The sequence below is a fragment of the Arvicanthis niloticus genome, chromosome 16 (genome assembly GCF_011762505.2).
Source record: "Arvicanthis niloticus isolate mArvNil1 chromosome 16, mArvNil1.pat.X, whole genome shotgun sequence".
NCBI classification, from domain to species: domain Eukaryota; kingdom Metazoa; phylum Chordata; class Mammalia; order Rodentia; family Muridae; genus Arvicanthis; species Arvicanthis niloticus.
Genome location: NC_047673.1, coordinates 69248108 through 69269690, shown reverse-complemented (window position 1 = coordinate 69269690; position 21583 = coordinate 69248108). Strand labels below are relative to the sequence as shown.

The 21583-nt window shown below is 41.6% G+C and overlaps 1 protein-coding gene across 1 annotated transcript; it reads left to right on the top strand.

Annotated features, from left to right (window-relative positions):
• Window positions 1-162: 162 nt before the first annotated feature.
• Tfb2m (transcription factor B2, mitochondrial) lies at window positions 163-15463 on the top strand. Its single transcript, XM_034521016.2, has 8 exons — window positions 163-649; window positions 1391-1479; window positions 4233-4383; window positions 8859-9007; window positions 10809-10898; window positions 12136-12198; window positions 12812-12972; window positions 14480-15463. The coding sequence occupies exons 1-8, from the start codon at window positions 337-339 to the stop codon at window positions 14655-14657; spliced, it is 1194 nt and encodes a 397-aa protein (XP_034376907.1). The 5' UTR covers window positions 163-336; the 3' UTR covers window positions 14658-15463.
• Window positions 15464-21583: the final 6120 nt, after the last annotated feature.

The window sequence follows — 21583 nt, the reverse complement described above, 5'->3', positions numbered from 1 at the left end:
CGCCTCCCTCTGCGCACCCCTCCCGGCTGGCAGCCGGACCCAGGAGCATAGAGTGCGAGATCGCGGCTAGAGAGGAAGTGCGGAGGGCGGGCGACCATAGAGTTCCAGCCCGGACACACCCGGAGAGTCCACTCACAGGAGACTGGGGGCGGAGCCTGGGCGGAAGCGGAAGCGAGTGAGGAAAGGATCGAGGAGAGGTCGTTCGCATGCGCCATTCGTAATGTTTACTTCCGCCCGGCCTACTGAAGTGGTGAAGTGTGTGCACGTGTGATGTGGTGCTCCGTGTTCTTCGCAGAGGCGACCCTAACTGGTGATTGGGGTGGACATTAGAAGAAGATGAGGGGACCGGCGATGGGGCTGCCTCCGCGGCTGGTGCTGTCAGTGTTGGCGGGCCGCGGCCGGTCTTGCATTCTGGGGTCCGGAACAGGGACGCGGAAGGACTGGCAAGCGAGGAACCGCCGAGGCTTCTCTGACTTCTCCATGCAGCCGTTGTCTGACTCTGATTTCGAGGAGTCGCCCTCATGGACATCCAGGAACCGATCGGAGCCTACGCGTCACATAGCATGTAAGAAAGCAGCCAGGAACCTGGTACGAGATCTGCTGGAGCACCAAAACCCATCCCATCAACTTATTCTAGAGTGCAATCCAGGTGAGTTGAACAGAAAGTTTGCCCTTAGTTTTTACGTCCCTAATATTCTAAATTAGTGTTTATTTATCGTGTATGCATGCGTGTTTAGGTCAGAAGACAACTTAGCGAGAGTCAGCTCTCACCTTAACACTATGTGATCTCAATTGAAATGAAGTGTTAGCCTTCACGTTGCCTTCTGAGTGTTCTTGTTGCCCCTGTTTTTTCTTTCGTAAGCATCACTTCTTACTGAGAGTCAATTCCGTTTAATCTTGACAGTAATTTTTTATGGCTAAACATTCAAATAGTCCGTGACTAAGAAGTAAGCGCAGTCTTACATACTATTTTATATACTTGTTTTTCTTCTAAGAAATAGTGACATGTGTTGAGGACTGTGAGTGTTGCTGTCACTGACAGACATAAGGCTGTACTGCTTACCTGTTAACTTACAAGTTAACTGCCTAATCATCGTTTTAAATACGTTAAAAGAATCTTATCTGGGAACGTTGTGTCGTTGAAACTTGTGTTAAGTCACTTTGAAAGTGACTATGGCGGGGTGCATTGGTACACACCTATAATCCCAGCAGAGGCAGGCTGATCTGTAAGTTCAAGGCCAGCATGGTCTACAGACTGAATTCCAGGACAATCAGAGTTACACAGTGAGATCTTGTCATAAAAATAGAGAACGGGAGAGAGACAGAGAGACCGACAGAGAGACACTATGCTGTTTATTTTGCAAATAAAGCTTTTCTGTTAATATACCAGGTCCTGGAATCCTGACTGGGGCATTACTTAAAGCTGGTGCCAGAGTGGTTGCCTTTGAGAGTGAAAAGACTTTTATTCCACATTTGGAGGTATATTTTTATGTTCCTAAAGTAATTTGTTGTTCCATCCACTAGGTTTGAGTGAGTTAAAGAAGTAAAATTAAGCACATCATTTCTCCTTATGGACTTGTTATCGACCATGTCTAATATCTGTGTAAAGAGTAGGGCCTGTTGAGTATTCCATTCTTGTTGAGTAACTAATAAAAGTTTGGGAGTTCTGAAATCTGTTTTCTAGTTCCTACTGGGGTCCAGAAAATGATAACCTCAAAGTGTGACTCATTGACATACTGAGTATTGTGGAATAAAGGACAGTTGGAAGTCCTCAGCGATAGCCTCAGAAATAAAGTGTTTCTACCCTCCTTTTCTTCAAATGGAGCCCTAGAGACCAGAACTACTATTCTCAGGATAGACATAGAAGCTAGGGCCACCTCACTGCAAAAGAAAGAGTAAGCCTGTGACTTATTGTAAGCTTTCTATGTGAGAACTGCCTATAAAGGTAGTCTTTGGCTTGCCTTGATTCCTAGTAGATCATGAGTTCTTTGTCAGAAGCGCTCGCCCTCTGCCCAGGAGGAAGGAATGGCATAAACAGAGAGCCTAAGAATCTGCACAGACGGTCCTGGGTCTGCTCCCGCCTTTGGTTGGTTCTAGCAGATCACACTCCTTTTATTCTGGCTCGTCCCTGCATAGCTGCCCATTCTCCACTGACTCTCAGCATAACATTGGGTACATGTGACCACTTGTTACATAAGGCTTCCATCAATGGAGTTGTTGCTACACTTTTCAATGGTTAATCTACCTTAAATGAGTGTATTTTGTTCCCTTAAGATCAGGAGGAAATATGTCCCATCTTCCCTTTCTATACAGTCTAGCTGAGTGATGTATAATAGGTCACTAAGCTCATGTCCCCATCTTCAGTAAGCTGTGCTGTGGCCCTGCCCTGTGTGATCTTAACATTCAAGAGTGAGTGCTAAGGTTAGGTTAATGGGTGAACTCTGTTCTCTTTGTGAACTGAGTTTACTAAGGACTTCAATTGAAGCAAAAAAGGTTTGAGATGGATAAGTAGAGTTGCAGAATGCTGGGTTTTTTCCCCAAATGATTGTTTCTGAGTCTTTAACTGACAGCTGACCCTTGCAAGGAAATTAATTCAGGAAACATATGATCTATACCAGCTTCCTGAAAGCACGAAGAAGGAATGGCCTGAATTTAAAAGTGCAGCAAGACAATGAAAAAGTTGGGGAAATAACTACAATATCTAAAGATTGAATTGTTTCAAACTGAAACTTTAGAGTGTTGAGTTGTTGTTGGCTGTTGGTGGGGTTATGCTTGGCGGTAGAACGGCTAGTTGGCCTAGCACAAACAAGGTCCGTGGTAAAAACAGGGTGTTGAGAGTGGGAGTGGCAGATGAAGTTCCACACACCTTCAATTCTGGTAGAGGTAGGAGAGTGAGAGTCGTTGGTTCCAAGGCTAACCTGATCTATCTTTGAAATTTTAGACCAGACAGGGCTACATAGTGAAAATGTAAAACAAACTCTTTTTGTAATTGACAGCATTGAAGATTTAAAAAAAAAAAAAAAAAAAAAAAAAAAAAAAAAAAAAAAAAGGAGAAGAAGAAAGCTAGTAGATCAGATTGGTAGAGCTCTTTCTGCTTCTGCCTCCCAAGTACCTGCAATCCTAACATGTGGGAGACAGAAGCAGAATCAATCACCCAAGAGTTGGAGATCAGCTACATATACACAGTAAAGTAAGTTCCAGGCCAGCCAGTGCTACACAGTGAGACACCCTCCACAAGAGAGCCAGCTTTATAAACAGCTAAAGCAGTAACAACAACAACAACTTTTTAAAAAGATAAAAGAAAATTTGTTGGTGATTTTTTTTTTTCTGGTTTTTTGAGACAGGTTTTTCTGTGTGCCCTGGCTGTTCTGGAACTTGCTCTGTTAGACCAGGCAAGCCTCATCCACCTGCTTCTGTCTTCTGAGTGCTGGGATTAAAGGTGCACCATCATGCCTGACTTGGTTTTTTTGTTTTGTTTTTTGTTTTTTATTTGTTTGGTTGGTTGGTTGGTTTGGGTTTTCGAACAGGGTTTCTCTGTGTAGCCCTGGCTGTCCTGGAACTCACTCTGTAGACCAGGCTGGCCTCGAACTCAGAGATCCAACTGTCTCTGCCTCCCAAGTGCTGGGATTAAAGGCGTGTGCCACCACTGCCCTGCCAGTTTTTTTGTTTTGTTTGTTTGTTTGTTTGTTCTTTTCAATGTGGTGCTGGTGGTTGAATCCAGAGCTTTGTCCATGCTATACAAGTACTGAGCTACTGAGTTCCCTGGGCCACTATGGAAGGTTACTTATGTTTCATACCTCTTTTCTTAAGAAAACTGTTGCATTTGATCATTTCTCAGACAGTAGTTGATTTTTTTTATTTCCTTTGTTAAATTTGAGGTTTATTAGAACTATTTATATCTTCATGCAAGATCTTTGAATTATTTTATTTTATTTGAGGTGTTGGAGAGCCTCCCTGGATGTTTGGCAAATATTCTACCATTAAGCTTTATACCTTCCAGCCCTTGGATTTTTCAGACCAGATCTCACTATATCATAGAGATAGGCTGGTCTTAGAGTTATTGTGTAATTGGGGCCCCCCTTGAATTTATAATTCTGTCTCAATTTTCTGAGTGATGAGATTTCAGGCACGCCCTACCAGCTGTTTTTATTTATTTTTTTTCTTATTTTTTGAGGTAGACCTTGAATTGTACATGATGATAAATTTCTAATCTCACCTCTCTGTCTCTTCAGTCCTTAAGGAGGAATGTGGATGGAGAGCTACAAGTGGTTAACTGTGACTTCTTTAAAATGGATCCTAGATATCAGGAAGTAATAAGACCGGATGTGAATTCACATATAATTTTTCAGAACCTGGGAATAAAAGCAGTTCCTTGGTCAGCAGGTAATTTCTGTCATTCACTAAAGGTGATGCTTTATATTTTTTTCCAATCTAACTCATTTGTTTACTGGATGTATACGTCATATATAGAAATTTAGATCAGTTCATGAGCAACTACTCTTTCATTAAACATGCCTTTCACTTTTCCTGCATATGGGCAACCATTTTAGTTCTATAAAGGACTAATTATGTACTAAGGGTCGGGAGAGAAGGAAGCTTAGTTATTGAATTTTAATTATATATACTGATTGTACATGGGACTGTTTTACATAACATTTTACATGACATTTTCATATAAATTTATGTTTAAGCATGTGTTCATATAATTTCCCTTTTGTATTACCTTTTTATTTAAAATTCTGTTTAAGGATTTGTTTATTTTGTGCATATCTGTGTTCTGCTTCTGTGTTTTGTCTATATAAGCTGTTCGTGCAGTGCCTATGTAAGCCAGAAGAGGGCGTTGGATTCCCCTGCAACTGGGAATTTACACAGCTGTTAGCCACCATGTGGGTGCTAGGGATTGACCAAGGTGCTAAAAGAGCTGCCGGTGCTCTTACCCCCTTCACTCCTTCCGCCAGCATCCTTTATCTCTTAGTGTTGCTTCTGCTTCACATCATACTATAATACATGATTTTATGTATCTATGTAAAAATCTAATAACTACATATGAGAGAAAGCGAGATCTTTGACTTTCTGAGGCTGCCTTAATTCACTTAATTTGATAATCTTCAGTTTCTTTCTTTTCCCTTCAGTGACATAACTTTGTTCTTTATGGCTGAAAAAAAGAAATGACATTGTGTATTGTATAACAATACACAATTAGATCCTGTTTTTAAGTTCAATTTGCTGATCTTAACCTTTTGGTTGGGGAATTTATTAGACTATTAACAGTAAGCATTATTATTGGAATGTATCTATTTTATCGATCCTGTAGTTTGGGTGTTTTCTTATTCTTCCTTTGCTCAACTACTGTTTGTAATGGAGTTTATTCTTTCTTCTAGACATCTGGACATTATCTTTCTTCAGTCTGAAGCATTCCTTCAAGTATCTTCTGTAGGGCTAGTTTAGTAGTTAAGAATGTCTTTATATGTATGTCTCTTATGGAATGGTTTTTTTTTTTTTTTTTTTTTTATCTGTTGGTTGTTTCATAGCTTTAGTGGGTGTTGTATGCTGGTTCACAGTTGTTGTCTTTTAGAGTTTGAAGTGCGTCTTCCCAAGCCCTCCTGTCTTAGTTTCTGTTGAGACATCTGCAGTTACTCTGCTAGGCCTGTGTTTGCATGCAGCTTGCCATCTCTTGTGCAGCTCCCAGAATGCTTTTCTTGTTCTGTATATTAAATGTTTTCACTATCATGAAATGAGAAGGTTCTTCTCTGTCTTGTCTGTTTGGCACTCTGAAGCATCATTAGTTAATAGACATGTCTTTACCTGGACTCAGGAACCTATGGTTTTCATTAAACTATTTTTTATGCCGTTAACATGAATCATTTTTTATGCTCATGATTTGTAGATTTGTTCTTTTATAGTGTACCACAGATCTCAAATGTTCTGCTGATTTATTTCCAGTTGATTTATTTTGTCGTTTCTGAGTGCTCCATTTCCTATACTTTGTCTTAAGCCCAGACATTGCATTTTCCCTTGAGCCATTCTATTAGTGGGGATTTCTGTATACTTTTTATTTGACGTCCTGAGTTTACTCTTTGAAGTGGCTTTTTTTTAAACATACTATTTCTGTCTCTTTATTGATTATCAATTCCTATCCATACTTAACTTCCTTACTTCATTAGGCTGTTTGTGTTCTCTTAGAATTTGTCCAGGAATTTACTGGTGTCCTCTTTGTCTTTGGCTGTACTTAGGATCCTTAGTATACCCCTAAAAGTAGAACAGTGTCTGTAGAAACAGTCGTTATCGAAGGGTAGGCCCGTTATGAACAAATAACAGCAAATACACAATTTCCCTTAAATGTCAATCATAAAAACAGCATGGGAACACTGAAGGTATATTGTGTATTAAAATACTAGTCAACTATGTATATGCATGAAAGGAAAATAGTAGAAGATTAATGATTAGTATTGAATTGGTTGGAAAGGGGAAAATAGGTGTCAGTGAAGCGTTTTAGTTAAGGGTAGACTAAGTAGATGAGGAAGTGGAGTGATGGGGTGGCTTGATCTGGCTCCATGGTTAAGAGTGCTTGTTGCTCTTCCTGAGGACTGGAGTTTAGTTCCCAGCATCCATGTGCACAGCTCCCAGTTGTCTACAACAGCTCTGAGAGATCCGATGCCTTTGGCATCCTTGGGCACCTGCACTCAACATGTGTGTGTGCCCATATGCAGAAACACATGTCTATACACAATTAAAAATAATAAAGATAAATCTTAAAGATAGACACAGACTCAGACAACTTAGAAGCTAAGAGTCCTAGCTGTCAGGAGGCTGAGACACAGATCCCACACACCAGTCTGCTAGCCCATCTGCTCTGGACAAGCCTATAAAAGTCGAAATGAAAAGAAGGGGGTGAGCAAGACAGAAGGACAACATTGGTCTGCTAAATTAATGTTTTGGTATGAAAAAGGTCAAATCCACATGAAGGGGAAGAGCAGATGGGATGTAGAAACTGAGTGCCTTCTCACATGATTGCTGGTCGCTGCCTTGCACCTGGATGTCTGTCACTCTCCAGGGTGTCCTTCCCATGGGAGGTCACAGATGCTCATTCTGTCAGTGGGCATCCGCCACAGGTCTGCTTACACATAATCATCACACCTGATCCAGTTTCAAATGCTTGTCTTGCTCTTGGGCTGACCTTCCAGATATCCAGGGTGTGTCACCTGACACAAGTGTGTGTGCTAAACACTGGGTTGATACCTCAACCAGGTATCCATTTCACTGAATATTGCATGAATCTGATTCCAGTTTCTTCTCTGCAGTCTAGAGGAATTCTGGCCAGGTTGTCAGCATTTAGTTCCATGATATTTCCCGGGGGGGTGGGGGGATGAGGGGACAGAATTAAGCTGCTGACTCAGCAGAGAGGATGTTTGTTTGTTTAATACTCATGTGTGTAAGTATGTGCATGTACAGATGGGTGCCCTCAGAAGCCAGAAGAAGACATCAGATCTCCTGGAGCTGGAGTTACAGGTCACTGTGAGCCACTCAAGGTGGGTGCTGGGAACCAAATTTGAGCCCTGGAAAAGCACCAAATGCTCTTAAGTGCTGACCATCTCTCCAACCCCAAGAATCTTATTTTGAAATAGTGTTTTGTGGCTGCTCCCATGAGTGCCAAGAGGAAAGGGTTTTTTTTTTTAGTATCTCCTCCTTTTGTCATTGCTGTAGGGAACTGTCTTAGTTCCTTCAGAGCAGTAAGTCAGCATTCATCTTGCAAGACACGTGGAGTAACAAGACCCTGAATCGTGAGTGCTTTGGTCCTTGGCTTCTTAACCTCTTTGCTTAAGGGCTTTCTGACAGCATATTGGTGGACATCATCTTCTTTAGAGAGATTTAAAAAGTTTTGGATTCTACTAGCTCTTTTAGGCGCCAACCGATGAGGCACAGTAGTATCTGTCAGTCCAGGAGTATCCTTCTCTCTTGTTTAAACAGTAACCAAGTTGAGAACATGCAGATTGGCATCCACGAACAGACTTGGGCTTCCTTTGTCCAGTTCTCCTTGGGCTATAACAAGAATGCCCTTACTCAATGGCAGGCACACTTTGCCGTGGGTCAAAACTCCTTACTTCTTGGGAAAGCCTTGTTTGTCATTCCTATAAAAAATCCAGACCACATAGACTACTCTTCACCCAGAACTTCAGCAGCTACTTCTGTGGCCGTTCGTGCCCTTCTCATGGAGCATATGAAGCTTGTGTTCATCATTCACGTCACTGAGTTTCTGGCAGCCAGTGGCAAGGAAGGAGGTATTCAGCTTCATCTTGACGCAGCTGACCACCTAAGAGGCTTCTTGGAAGAGATGCCCCATTACAAAAACTTTTATGTTCTTTCTTTTTTCCTCTTTATGTATGTATACATATTCTTGTATGTGCACATGTATATGTGTGTGCAGGTGGAAGCAGAGTTTGATGTTGAGTGTCCTCCTCAGTCACCCTATGCCTGTCACTGAACTTGGAACCAGTCTGGGTAGACTGAACAGCATACCCTGGGTATCCTGTACAGTGGTGGGCTCTTTGCGTAGGCCCACCTGGAAACAGGTCCTCCTCACACTTGCAGTTAACCCCTCTCTGACCCCAGCTCCCTGCTCTGCTCTTTCTAGTTTCTCCTTTTGGGGTGTTCCCACACCTCTCTGGTACTGTTGTTACCCAGCTGTCCTTAGCTATCTCCCTGCTGACTCTAGCACACTACACCTGCATGTCATCCACCATCTCGGGTCCTTAATTAAAATACAGTTATCATTGTTAACTTACTTTGTATCAGCACAATGTGGTCATAAGAGACAGTTTTAAGGACCTTATACAAATTTGTGTTTGTATTCCTAACAGGTGTTCCTATAAAAGTATTTGGAATCTTACCAAATAAACACGAAAGACGAGTACTTTGGAAAACTCTGTTCGATCTGTACTCCTGCGAATCTATATACAGATATGGACGAGTAGAACTGAATGTGTTTATTAGCGAAAAAGAATTCCGGGTGCGTTGTTAAAAGATAATTGGTATCACTGCTTTGAAAGAGCACTGTAATATTCTCACAAGCTTCAGCTGCATTCTGATTCGGGGACCCTGACATTTGAGAGTTCTAAGATTATGAAGTTACGGAGCACAAGCTTTAGAGTCAAATGAGGGCTTTAAATTAAACATGTAAGATGGACTGTTTTAATTATTTGACATTTACCTTCAGTGGCATTAAATATATTTATATTATACACCCAGTACTTGCTGTTTAGCTCTAAAACTCTTAGACATTTCACTGAACACTTGACTCCCCACCCTCCCATATCCTCAGGCTCTAATGACCTTTGTCCTGGACCAGCTGTGACCTTGGCTGGGAGTCACACTCCATTTGTCCTTTTGTGGCTGATTGACTTCACTTAGCCTGACATGGTCAAGGTTCATCTGGGTTGCAGTGTGTTCAAATTTCATTTTCTTTTTACTGAATAGTATTCTGCTGTCTGTATTCACCAAAATGTATCTATTCATTCATGATGAAAGAACACTTAGCCGCTTCTACCGCTCAAATATTATGAACAGAGCGGCCACATACATGAGCTCATAGTGTTTTTACAACTTCTTGTTTTCAGGTTGTGGCAGGCGTAGTGTGCAGGCGAGTGAGTAGCGGTCGGGCCGGCCTCTGACACCGTTGCTCAGGAGCTGGCTACCTTCTGTTTGATTCTTTTCTTTGTTTGCCTCTGCTTTATTTATTGATTGATTTGCCTATTTGAGACAGGGTTCTCACTAGGACTTGTAGTTTGCCAATTTGGCTAGACTAGTTGACCAGCAAACCCCAGGAATCCTCTGTCTCCACCTCCCCAGCCCTGAGTTATGGGCTTGATGAGGCCAGATAAGGGCATCAGATCTGCTGTGTCTGGAATGACAGACGTTTGTGACTTGTCATGTGAGTCCTCTTGAGTCTGGGTCCTCTGGAAGAGCATCCATTGCTCTTAACTACAGAACCGTCTTTCTGGCCTGCAGTATTTGTTGTTGTTTGTTTTGTTTTTATTTTCTTTTTATTTAGAAGTGTGTATTTATGCCACGTGTGTGCAAGTTACTTGGCAGAGCTAGAAGGCATTGGATTCCCTGGAACTAGGGTTACAGACTTAACAATTATTTTTTCTTTTCTTTTTTCTTTTTTCTTTTTTTTTTTTTTTTTTTTTTTTTTGTTTTTGTTTTTGTTTGTTTGTTTTGTTTTTTCGAGACAGGGTTTCTCTGTGTAGCCCTGGCTGTCCTGGAACTCACTCTGTAGACCAGGCTGGCCTTGATCTCAGAAATCCACCTGCCCCTGCCTCCCAAGTGCTGGGATTAAAGGCGTGCGCCACCACCGCCCGGCCAAGCTTAACAATTCTTGGTGCATGATTTAATAACTCATTCTTATAAGGTATGAATGGCCCTTTGCTGTGATGGGAAATAAATTCCAGTCCTCTGGAAGAGCAACAAGTACTCTTAACCACTCCAGCCCATATATAGTCAACTGTATATGTTGCCATTTGTTTTCAAAATGGAAAACTACTTGAAAGTACTTATGGTTAATATTTTTTACTTAGTTCTCTTTTATGTTTGTTTGTTGAGACAGAGATTATATAGACCTGTCTATCCTGGAACTCACAAAGAGCCTCCTGCCTCTTCCTCCTGAGAACTAGGCTTAAAGACCATGCCTGGCCAATTCTCATCTTTTAATTTAAATTTTTAGATGCTATTAAGATGTTTCAGTTAAAACCCAACATTTGATATTTATTAAGATTCTGTGTAACATAATTTTGTTTGTTTGTTTTTACTAGAAACTAATAGCGACTCCTAAAAGGCCAGATTTATATCAAGTATTGGGTGTGCTTTGGCAAGTGGCTTGTGAAATTAAGTTTCTGCACATGGTGAGTCAAGTTTTAATGCCAGAACTGTGTTACTCTAGTTGGTAAGTGCAGACCCTGCACGAAAGGTTTAAAATATTAATTTCATTATTTCTGACTTGTTTAGTTTCATTTTGAAGTAGAGTGTGACTATGTACCCCTACCTGGCGTGGGACTTCTTATTCCTTGTGTAGATCAGAGTGGCCTTGAATTCAGAGATCCTCCTGTCTCCGCCTCCTGATTAAAGGCATATGTTATTGCCAGCTCTTGAAAGGAGATTAACATTGACACTTGTTTGGCAGCTTCTCTCTCTTATAAAAGTAATATGACTGGCTCATGATAAAACTAGGAAACTTGGTTTGTTTGAGATAGGCTCCATGGAAAGGAAAGGAATTTTATGAGTCACTATTAGAGTTACAGCCCAGAAATCCATACTAGTGACACTGATGACGTTTCTGCTTTTCTTTTAATATGGTGAATATTATATTGCTTATCACCGTATTTAGCTTGATACATATCCTTTACCTTTTATACAAAATATGCTATTTGAATATCCAAATTCAATAGTCAGTTGCTGTCAACACTTACTGAGCATTGCCAGATGTGACTTGAAGTGATTTATCCTTTTATTTGTGTAGGGTTTTGGATTTGAGGCAGGTGCTTAAATACAAAGCTACAAACCTTAGCTCCTAGGTATGGGACTTTTTTTGTTTTGCTTTTTAGTTTTGGTTTTTGTTTTATAGAGTGGGGTGGACTGGGTCTCTTGTAGCCTTTACCTCCAGAGAGTATATACCACCATGCTCAGATTTCCATAAGTAGATTTTTTAAAGGCAATAATAACTTGAGATGTTTTGACAAAAGAGAATTAACTGAAAGAGCTGAGGAGCCTTGGTTTTCAGTTGTGATATGTAAACTAAACAATGTCCTGGAGTTGAGGAGACAACTCAGTTGGAACAGCACTTGCAGTACAAACAGCAGGACCTGAGTTCAGTTCCCAGCATCCATGGAAAAAGTCCATTGCAGTGGGCCATGGCTCTAATCCCAGGCCTGGGGTGGCAGAGGCAGGAGGATCCTTAGTCCTACAGAACCCATAAGCCCCAGGTTCTTGAAAAGACCCTGACTTGAAAAATAATGTGGAGAGAATGATAGAAGAAAACAGCTGAGAACAGCCTCTAATCTCCACACGGAAACGTCCACATGTGCATCTGTGTCACACCCTGACCTACAGAAAGAAAGAGCTTGTCTGTTTTTCTTCCTTCAGGAGCCTTGGTCATCCTTTAGTGTGCACACGGAAAATGAGCACTTAGAAAAGTCAAAGCACAGGGTAAGGACAAACGATGCCCCTCCCTTTATCATGTAATCAACAGATTTTCAGCGATAAGATTGTGCATACAGATGTGTGCATGCACAGTATATAAGTGTATGGTTAGGAAGAAGAAGGACTAAGGAGCAGGCTAGTCGGTAATTATTCTCTGTCCTTGGGTCTGGTGGTGCTGTCCCTTGAGCACAGCAGGAGCTCCGTTCATGCTGGGGCTGTTTGAGCTCTGATTTTCACTAGTCACAAGTCAGTGACTTGTGACTTTAGCTGTCCTGGTTAGATAAAGGACGATGTTAGAGCTCGCAGGAAGTGGTAAGTGGTTTACTAGGCACACGTTGAGTTTGCCCTGCAGCTGAGGGATGGAGTTCGACCCTGCTATGAATCCTCTTCCATTGCAAACAGTAAGCAACTGCTCTTGACTTACACAGGATAAAAATCTCAGCCGTCTAGGTTACTTTCTGTTCAGAATTCTGACATGGCCTAGTTTACAAAGTGTAAGTTACCCTTCAACAAGAAGGCCTAGAGACGTGTAGGAGCAGCGACTATTTTGAAGAAATAAGTAGTCAGCGTTCTTGGTAATAGTTTATGACTGACAAAAATTATTTTTCTTTCTGTCTAGGCATCATTAAATTTACTGAAACAAAACCTTTATCTTGTTCAAATAACTCCTCGTAGGACTTTATTTACAGAAAACCTAAGTCCTTTGAACTATGATATATTTTTCCACTTGGTAAAGCACTGCTTTGGGAAACGCAATACCCCAATAGTACACCATTTGCGGTAAGTAGAAATTCAATAAAGATGAGTATAAAATAGTGATTTACTGAGATTGTCTCCTGTGTTAGAAGGTGGCTTTTCACATCTTGATTTCACATCTTGATTTTACTCTAAATCATTTACCTGTTAAAAATACTTCCTTCTGGGCCAGAGAGATGTTTGAGAAGCAGTTCACATGCACCTGTAATTCCAGTTCCAGGAGCTCTAGCACCCCCTGCTTGCCTCTGTGGGCACCACATATATGCCATACACACACCTACCCATGAGACAAAAGTAAAAAAACAGTAAATAAAAATACCTTTTCTTCCTGTTGTGCATTATGTTTTCCATACACTGCAAGTTTGGTTTATTTTCATCTTTAAGCAGCAAAACCTAGGATACTCAATATTTTATTTTTATGTGCATGTACATGTGTGTGCTGTGCCCATGGAGGCCAGAACAGCATGTTGTATCCCCTGGAGCTGGAGTTACAGTGACTAAGGGCTGCTTGACATAGGTGCTGAGAACTGAGCTCAGGTCCCCAAGAAGAGCAGCAAGTACTCTGACCGAAGAGCCATCTCTCCAGCCTGTGTAATGTAGTCTCTGTTATTTACCTTGTAACTAGCAGGCCCTAAAGTGTTGTCAGAAGATGGAAAAGTGTCAGTTATTTTAATTAATCATATACCAATAGGACTGTTGACTAGTAACGTTTATTTTGAGATTGGGTTTCTTATAGCCTAGGCTAGCCTTAACTTTCTGTACAGCCAGAGATGACCTTGAACTTGTAAACCTCCTGCCTTTACTTCCCAAGTACTGGGATTATGGATGTGCAGATGTGTAACAGTGTACTCAGTACTTACAAATAAACCTACAATTACAGAAGTTTCAAATGTCAGTAAACCACCAAAAGAAACCTGATTTTCATCTTGCTGTCTTGGGGTAGTGGCCATTTAAATGCAGATATCAAAAAGAAGGAAAGAGAAAAGCCACCAGGTGTGTGTGATAGCTCACACCTTTAATCACAGTGCTCAGGATACAGAAGCAAGTGGATCTCTAGCCAGGTCTACATTTAAGTTCCAGGCCAGCCAGCCAAGGCTATGTGGTGAGACCTTATCTCAAAGTAAAAATAAAAATGATAATATGTAAACTAGAATTTTTGTGAGAATTAATTATACCATGTTAAAACTTCAATTGGTGATTTTCATTGCAGGTTAGCTCTGAATTTTTAAGAACAACTGTCCTCATCTCCTGGGTACTGAGATTATAGCCTTAACATGTTTTGTGTACATATTTCTTATCCAGACTGAGTGTGGCATTCATTCATACCTGTAATCTCAGTACTTGGGAGGTTAAGGTAAGAGTGTCAGTTCAGAGTTATCTCTGTATGGAGTTAAGAATGCATATATTAAACTGTGAACTGAATTCAGTTGTATGTGTTAGCCATTTTAATTGGACATACGCAGCAGCTCTCTCAGCTGTAGCTGACAGTTGTGAAAGGGAGTTAAGTGTGTGTGTTTGGTTTCCTCTGCAGTTCACTGAGTACGGTTGATCCGATTAATATACTGAGGCAGATAAGGAAAAACCCTGGAGACACAGCTGCTAAAATGTATCCTCATGACTTCAAAAGACTTTTTGAAGCTATCGAGCGTTCGGAAGACTCTGTCTTTAAATGGATCTATGACTACTGCTCGGAGGACATGGAGCTCTAGGAAAAAAGTCTACAAGCCATGAATGAGCTGGAGCTGTTTGTTCATTAATTTTGAAATTATGTGACAAATGAAAACAATTTCAAGAAGTTCATGTCCTTTTAACAGAAGAGAGATTATCCTTGTTTGGCACAAATGAGGCAAATCATTTCTTCTCAAGTTGATACCTTTGATGCACAGGAAACCAGTGGCTACAAATTTAGTCAAAGTTAAATAAAACAAAAACTTGTCAGTTTGACCAGATCAAATTTGCTTTGTTTTAAATTACTCTCTGCTGAAAATCAATGGTAAAACATACCCAGTATGTCCAGGGTTCTGGTTTTGCTCCCCAGCGCAGGAAATTTTAAAAAATTTTCTATTTACTGTAAAGGCCCATAGGTATGGAGTATTTCCAATTGTAATTTAGTTTACTTTTTTAAAAAAAGCCAAAAAAAAAACCTTTGGGCCAAACATCTTTAAATATGCGCTGTTGCCAATTACATGTGTCTTCCTCCAGTTTCTGTACTGTTACACTTAGAAAATAAATTGATTTGGGCAGACATAGTGGTGTGAGTCCCAGGACTTGTGAGGTAGAGGGCCTATCAGTTTAATGCCAGTTTCAACTTTAGAGTTGAGTTTGAGGTCAGTTTGGGCTAAGAAAAGACCCTGTCAAACAAAACAAAACAGAGTATAAACCTATTTCAGAATGTGATTAGTTTATCTTTTATTATGTTGAAGTGGATTAGCAGGTACTATGCAATCTAATTGTTTAAATTTTAAATTGTATGTTTTAAAACTTTCTGAGAAATAAAGAATGTGTATATAGTTTATTTTTGTGTGTGTCTGTGTCTCTCTCTCTGTGTGTGTGTCTGTCTTAGGGTTTTTATTTCTGCACAAAACATCATGACCAAGAAGCAAGTTGAAGAGGAAAGGTTTATTCAGCTTACACTTCGACATTGCTGTTCATGACCAAAGGAAGTCAGGACTGGAACTCAAGCAGGCCAGGAAGCAGGAGCTGATGCAGCGGCCATGGAGGGATGTTACTTGCTCAGCTTGCTTTCTTATAGAACCCAGGACTACCAGCCCAGGCATGGCACCATCCACAATGGGCCCTCCCACCCTTGATCACTAATTGAGAAAATGCCTTACATCTGGATCTCATGGAGGCATTTCCTCAAGGGAGTCTCCTTTCTCTGATAACTCCAGCTTGTGTCAAGTTGACACACAAAACCAGCCAGTACTCTGTGTGTGTGTTTTCTTTTTTGGTCTCCATATACATGAGTGAAATTTTAAATTGACCCCAAACTTATTTTCAGTGTGCTCTCAGTAATTCTGTCTGTGTAACTGAAGTGTCTTGAGGAGCTAAGTGTCGTGGCTGAGGTGAGGGGTGAGCTGTCCAGAGTTGGAGACCAGCATGTTTGGTGATGGGGTTGGGCACAAGAGAACAAGATCTTGTAAGCTAGGGAGGTGGCTCAGTGGAGCTTGCTGTACAATCATGAGGACATAAGCTGAGCTCCCAGCAGACATGTAAAGCTGGGCAACCGTGGTAGTGGTGCTGAAGGATGACACGGATAGGTGCTCACGAGTCAAACAATCTACCAAGTTATGAGCTCTAGGTTCAGTTGAAAAGGCTCTAGAGATCTTGTATCAAAAAATAAGCAATAAAGATTTGTCCACCACACACAAGCTTATGCATATATACCACACAAAAGGGTTTCTGGGATGGGCTATATCTCAGTGGTAGTGGTAGAGTGCCTATCGTGTGTGAAGTCCTGAGATGGATCCATTATACTCAGATAAAACGGGGTGGGAGGAGTGTCTTGAATTTTCAGATTGTGAAAAAAATTCTACACTCCAAGTCTAGGTTGGAGTTGTGTCGCAGGTAGAGCACTTTACCTGGTTTGATCTTCAGCACAATAAGAAAATAGAAGTTCAGGTTGCACAATGGTGGTGCACACCTTTAATCCCAGTGCTTGGAGGGCACCAACAGGCTGATCTCTGTGAGTTTGAGGCCAGGCTGTTCTACAGGGAAAATTCCAGGACAGCCAAGGCTGCGTGTGCACAGAGAAACCATGTCTCAAAAAAAACCAAAAAGGTTTGTTAGAAATGTGGCTCAGTTTTGAAACAATTGCCTCAAATGTGTGAGGCCCTAGAGGAAGAACCAAAACAGAAACTGGATTGTCCGTGACCTAAAGGCATGGAATTTAAAGGTACTTTCTTAGAGGCAGGCACTGAGTAGCTCAGGTGCTGTGATGCCTTTTATGTCCTCATTCTCCCAACACATCAAGCTTTGATTTCTGCATTTACTTTTGGCTCTGGGCCAATGGTTTGGCTATGGTTAATTTTAATTGTCAACATGGTGCACATGTTATCCGGCACATGGTGTTTAGTATACAGCAGCACGTATACTAAAATTGGAACAATACAGAGAATTGTCAACATGACACCATATAGAATCACCTGGGCAAAGAGTCTCCATGAAGGATTGTATTTGGTTGGCCTGTGGATGGGGGCTGTCTATTGGGTATTGTCTTAATTTATGTGGGCAGATCCAAGGCACTTTGGGCAGCACCATCCCTAGGCAAGAGGTCCTGAACTGTTTAACAGTGTAGATGTCTTCATGATAATGGACTGAACCTCTGAACCTGTAATCTATCACAGCTATACATTTGATTTTGAGTGGCTGAATGGATTGAGCATGTAGTAAGTACAAGAGCAAGCAGCAGGTAGTAGAGAGTAAAGCATCTTCGACCTGGGAGCATATGAAGCATTCTGATCGGGAGAGCAAAGGTAGCAGGATTAGACCAGGCACTTACGACACTCATCATAAATGACCAGGGAAGCCCTGATGGAGTAGTCAGTCCTGGAGTTTTAGTAGTTAAGAGATTTTCCAGGCAGAGGGTTCTTCTGTACATGGACAAGCATTCTGATCTCTATCTCTCACTGCTGCCATTTTTGTATCATGATAGACAAGTTAGCTCTTTTGGAAATGCTCTGCACTCGAGTTGCTCTCTAGAGCACAGTGTTTATAATATCCTTGGATATTTGTTCTCTTTTATATTTGTCACAGAGCCTGGGGTTCAGCCTGACCCAGGACAGGGAGTCTTGAGGATACTTTAACATACAGGCAGGGATGCGGTGACTCTATTCCTGACTACTTTTTTTTGTTTTGTTTTGTTTTTTTGTTTTTCGTGACAGGCTTTCTCTCCTGACTGTCCTGGAGCTCACTCTGTAGACCAGGCTGGCCTCGAACTCAGAAATCCGCCTGCCTCTGCCTCCCAAGTGCTGGAATTAAAGGCGTGTGCCACCACTGGCTGGTACCTGACTACTTTCACTTTTGTATTTTGTTTGTTTGATTTTTGAGTCAGATCTCACTATAGTAGTCCTGGCTAGCCTAGAACTGAGCTGACCTCAAACCCATGGAGACCCACCTACCTCATCCATTCTAATACTGTGATTAAAGGGATATACCACCAAGGCCAACCCAGAGTCAGTGACAATTTACCTATATAATTTACATTATTTCATCTCTGCCACATTAATCTTTCTAGTATCTTTATAATCTTTTTTTCTATAGATTCTTTTTTTTTTTGATCAATTTTTGATCAACACCAGGCTTACCTGAGCTTTCTTAACTCAGTTATGCCTTGTGGTAGTAATCTATGAACAACATCACCACCCTCTGGAATACTACAGTTTCCCACTGTAGTATTCTTAGCCCTGGTGTCAATCAAGAATTATGTAGTCCTTAAAAGGCATGCTCTAATCCAGCACTTTTGGTGCAGAGGCTGGAGGATCTCTGTAAGTTCCTGGCAGGCATGGTCTACACAAGAAGTCTACATAGCAACCAACAATTCTTGACAAACAACAATTCTAAACTTCGGGAAATTTGATTCCACCACGTCTTAGTGTTTGATTGCTGTGTAGAGACACCATGACCACAGCAACTCTTCTAAGAGAAAGCATTTAATTGGGTCTGACTTGCAGTTTTAGAAGTTTAGTTCATTCTCATCATGGTGGCATGCAGGAAGACATGGTGCTGGAGAGGTAGCTGAGAGTTCAACATCTAGAACCAGAGGCAGCAGACAGGGAAAGCCATTGGACCCGGCTTAGGCTTTTGAAACCTCAAAGCCCAACCCTCCTTTCTCCAACATGGCCATGCCTCCTAATCCTTCTCAAGTAATGTCATTCCCTCATGACGAAGCATTCAGTCATGAGCCTATGGGGGCCATCTTATTCAAACCACCACATACTATCAACTGTAGCGGGATATTTTCCTGCTACATTTGCAGTAAGGCTAGGTGATTGGGCTGTATGAAAGGTAGGCGGAGTAAGGAGTCCGGAGGAGAGAAGGAGAGGAAGGGGAGGAGAAAGGAGGAGAGTCAGAAACCATGGAGGAGGACAGATGGGTCAAAAGCAGTCCTGGGTAACAATTTATATCTAAAGGTTAGATATTGGGTAAGACTTCTAATTGTGTGAACATCTTGTTATTTGAGCATTTCCAAATATATAAATCCATTGGATAATCTTTAAACATTAAGATTCTTCATTCTACCAGGTACTGCGAGGATGGCAGATATTGTCTGGGGTTCAGCCGAGCTTTGTGGAGACAGCATGGTGGATTGGCAGAGCCAGCCACCATGCTGTCGTCTCGTGGGTGCCAGGGCTGGTGTTTCTAGATAGCTGGAGCTGGTCCAGAGCTGGAGCAGCGGGAAAATGGTGGTTGCCTGGGAACAAGCTGGACTGAGTGTCGTTTTCTAAATATTTTTTGTTACAACCAACCCTTTTAAGATTTTATTTTTATCCATGTGTATATGTCTGTTAAGTATATGCTATATGTATGCTGGTTCTCTAGGAGGCCAGCAGTTGCCTATTATGGGTGTTAGGAACTGAACTCAGGTTCTCTGGAAGAACGGCAAGGGTTGAACAACTGTGTTATCTCTCCATTTGTCTTAGGTAGGGTTTTATTGCAGTCAAGAGACACCATGATCATACAACTCTTAGAAAGGACAGCATGTAATTGGGGCTTTACAGTTCCAGAGGTTTAGTCCATTATCATCATGATTGGAAGCATGGCAACACGCAAGCGACATGGTACTGGCAGAACTGAGAGTTCTGTATATTGATCCACAGGTAGCAGAAGACTCTCACTGAGTGTAACTTGCGCATAGATGTCTTAGTTAGGGTTTGTTTCCATGGCTGTGAAGGGACACCATGACCAAGGTAACTCTTATAAAGGGAAACATTTAATTGGAGCTAGCTTACCATTTCAGAGATTTACTTCATTATCATCATGGTGAGCGGCATGGCAGTGTTCAGGCAAACATGGTACTGGAAGAGATGAGAATTCTACATCCTGATCCAAAGACAGCCAAGAGAAGATTGACTTTCGCAGGCAGCCAGCAAAAGGGCCTCTTCTGCACCAGGTGGAACTTAAGCATAGGAGGAAACCTCAAAGCCCACCCCCATAGTGACAGGCCACACTTAATACAAGGCCACACCTCCTAATAGTGCTACTTCAACGGGCCAAGCATATTTAAACCACCACAATATATAACCTCAAAGTCTGTCTCCACAGTGACACACTTTCTTCAATGAGACCACACCTTATAATAATGCCACTTCCTATGGGCCAAGCGTTCAAACATATGAGTCTGTGTGAGCCAAACTATTCAAAACACCACACCATCTCTTCATCAGTTCTTTTTGCTTTGTTTTTCTGGTTTGTTTGTTTTTGTTTTGTTTATTCGAGACACGATTTCTCTGTGTAGCCCTGGCTATCCTGGAACTCACTCTGTAGTCCAGGCTGGCTTGCTTCTGTATCCCAGGTGCTCGGATTAAAAGAGTGTGCTACTACTGCCATTAAGTGGAAATTTCTGGTTTCTTTGGAGATTCAGTTGTGTCTTGTGATGTTTTCTGGAAGCTGTCTAATGAGAGGATGCTTACATGAGAGGATGTTTTGCTGAGGCAGACACTTGAAGGAACACATGATGTTTGGAAAGAGTGTAAGAAGAACCCACAGACAGTGAATGATGCTCTTGCATGGTTTGCCTCGTAACACTGCTGGTCTTTGCAGATCTTCCTTGTTCCAGCTTCATAGAGAGATGCTGAAGATCCTGTGGTACCCTGGACACTTCTGGACACTTCTACCAACTCCTGTGGATTTAGCAGAGCCTTGCAGTTTCTTCTGGTTCGAGCTGCTGCCAGTGATTCAGGTTTGGGGTTTGCCAACTGGACTGGACTGCTGCTGTTGATTCATGTTTGATATATTAGACTGGACTGCTGATATCCTGTTTCCTAGTAACCCTTCTCTCCCTCTCCCTCTGCTGGATGGACTAGAAGGGAAGCTGAAGGGTTAAAGAATCCCAAGTAAAGTAAGTTTTGAAAAAAAAATCTAGCCGGGCAGTGGCGGCGCACGCCTGTAATCCCAGCCTGTAATCCCAGCACTTGGGAGGCAGAGGCAGGCAGATTTCTGAATTCGAGGCCATCCTGGTCTACAGAGTGAGTTCCAGGACAGCCAGGGCTACACAGAGAAACCCTGTCTTGAAAAAAACAAACAAACAAAACACACACACACACACACAAAAAAAAAAAAAACCCAAAAAACTAAGCCTACATTGTCCAGCTTCAAAAAAAAAAAAATGTTTTACGTAGAAAAAGGAAACAGCTGCCATAAGGTAGAAGAACATAGGTTCGAGGCGCTGAAAGGCTAAGAAAAGAACTAACGGCCTTCATATTCCAGGATGAGTCTCCTTCAGGCACATTCAATACTACTTTTGTTTGGGGAATACTGATCATTTTGCTCTGAGAAGATAAAGGATGCAGACAGGAGCATTGGCTCACGCCTGTAACATCAACAAGGTAGGCGTCTTAGTTAGAAGGCTCTGCACACACATGGCACACAGACATATAGGAGGCAAATATTCCTCACAACATTAATAAAGGTAAAT

Coding starts and splice junctions, on each gene's coding strand:
- Tfb2m (XM_034521016.2), top strand. CDS start 337: ATGAGGGGACCGGCGATGGGGCTGCCTCCGCGGCTGGTGCTGTCAGTG. Junction 4,384..8,858: donor AGCAGTTCCTTGGTCAGCAG/GTAATTTCTGTC, acceptor TATTCCTAACAG/GTGTTCCTATAAAAGTATTT. Junction 12,973..14,479: donor CCAATAGTACACCATTTGCG/GTAAGTAGAAAT, acceptor TTTCCTCTGCAG/TTCACTGAGTACGGTTGATC.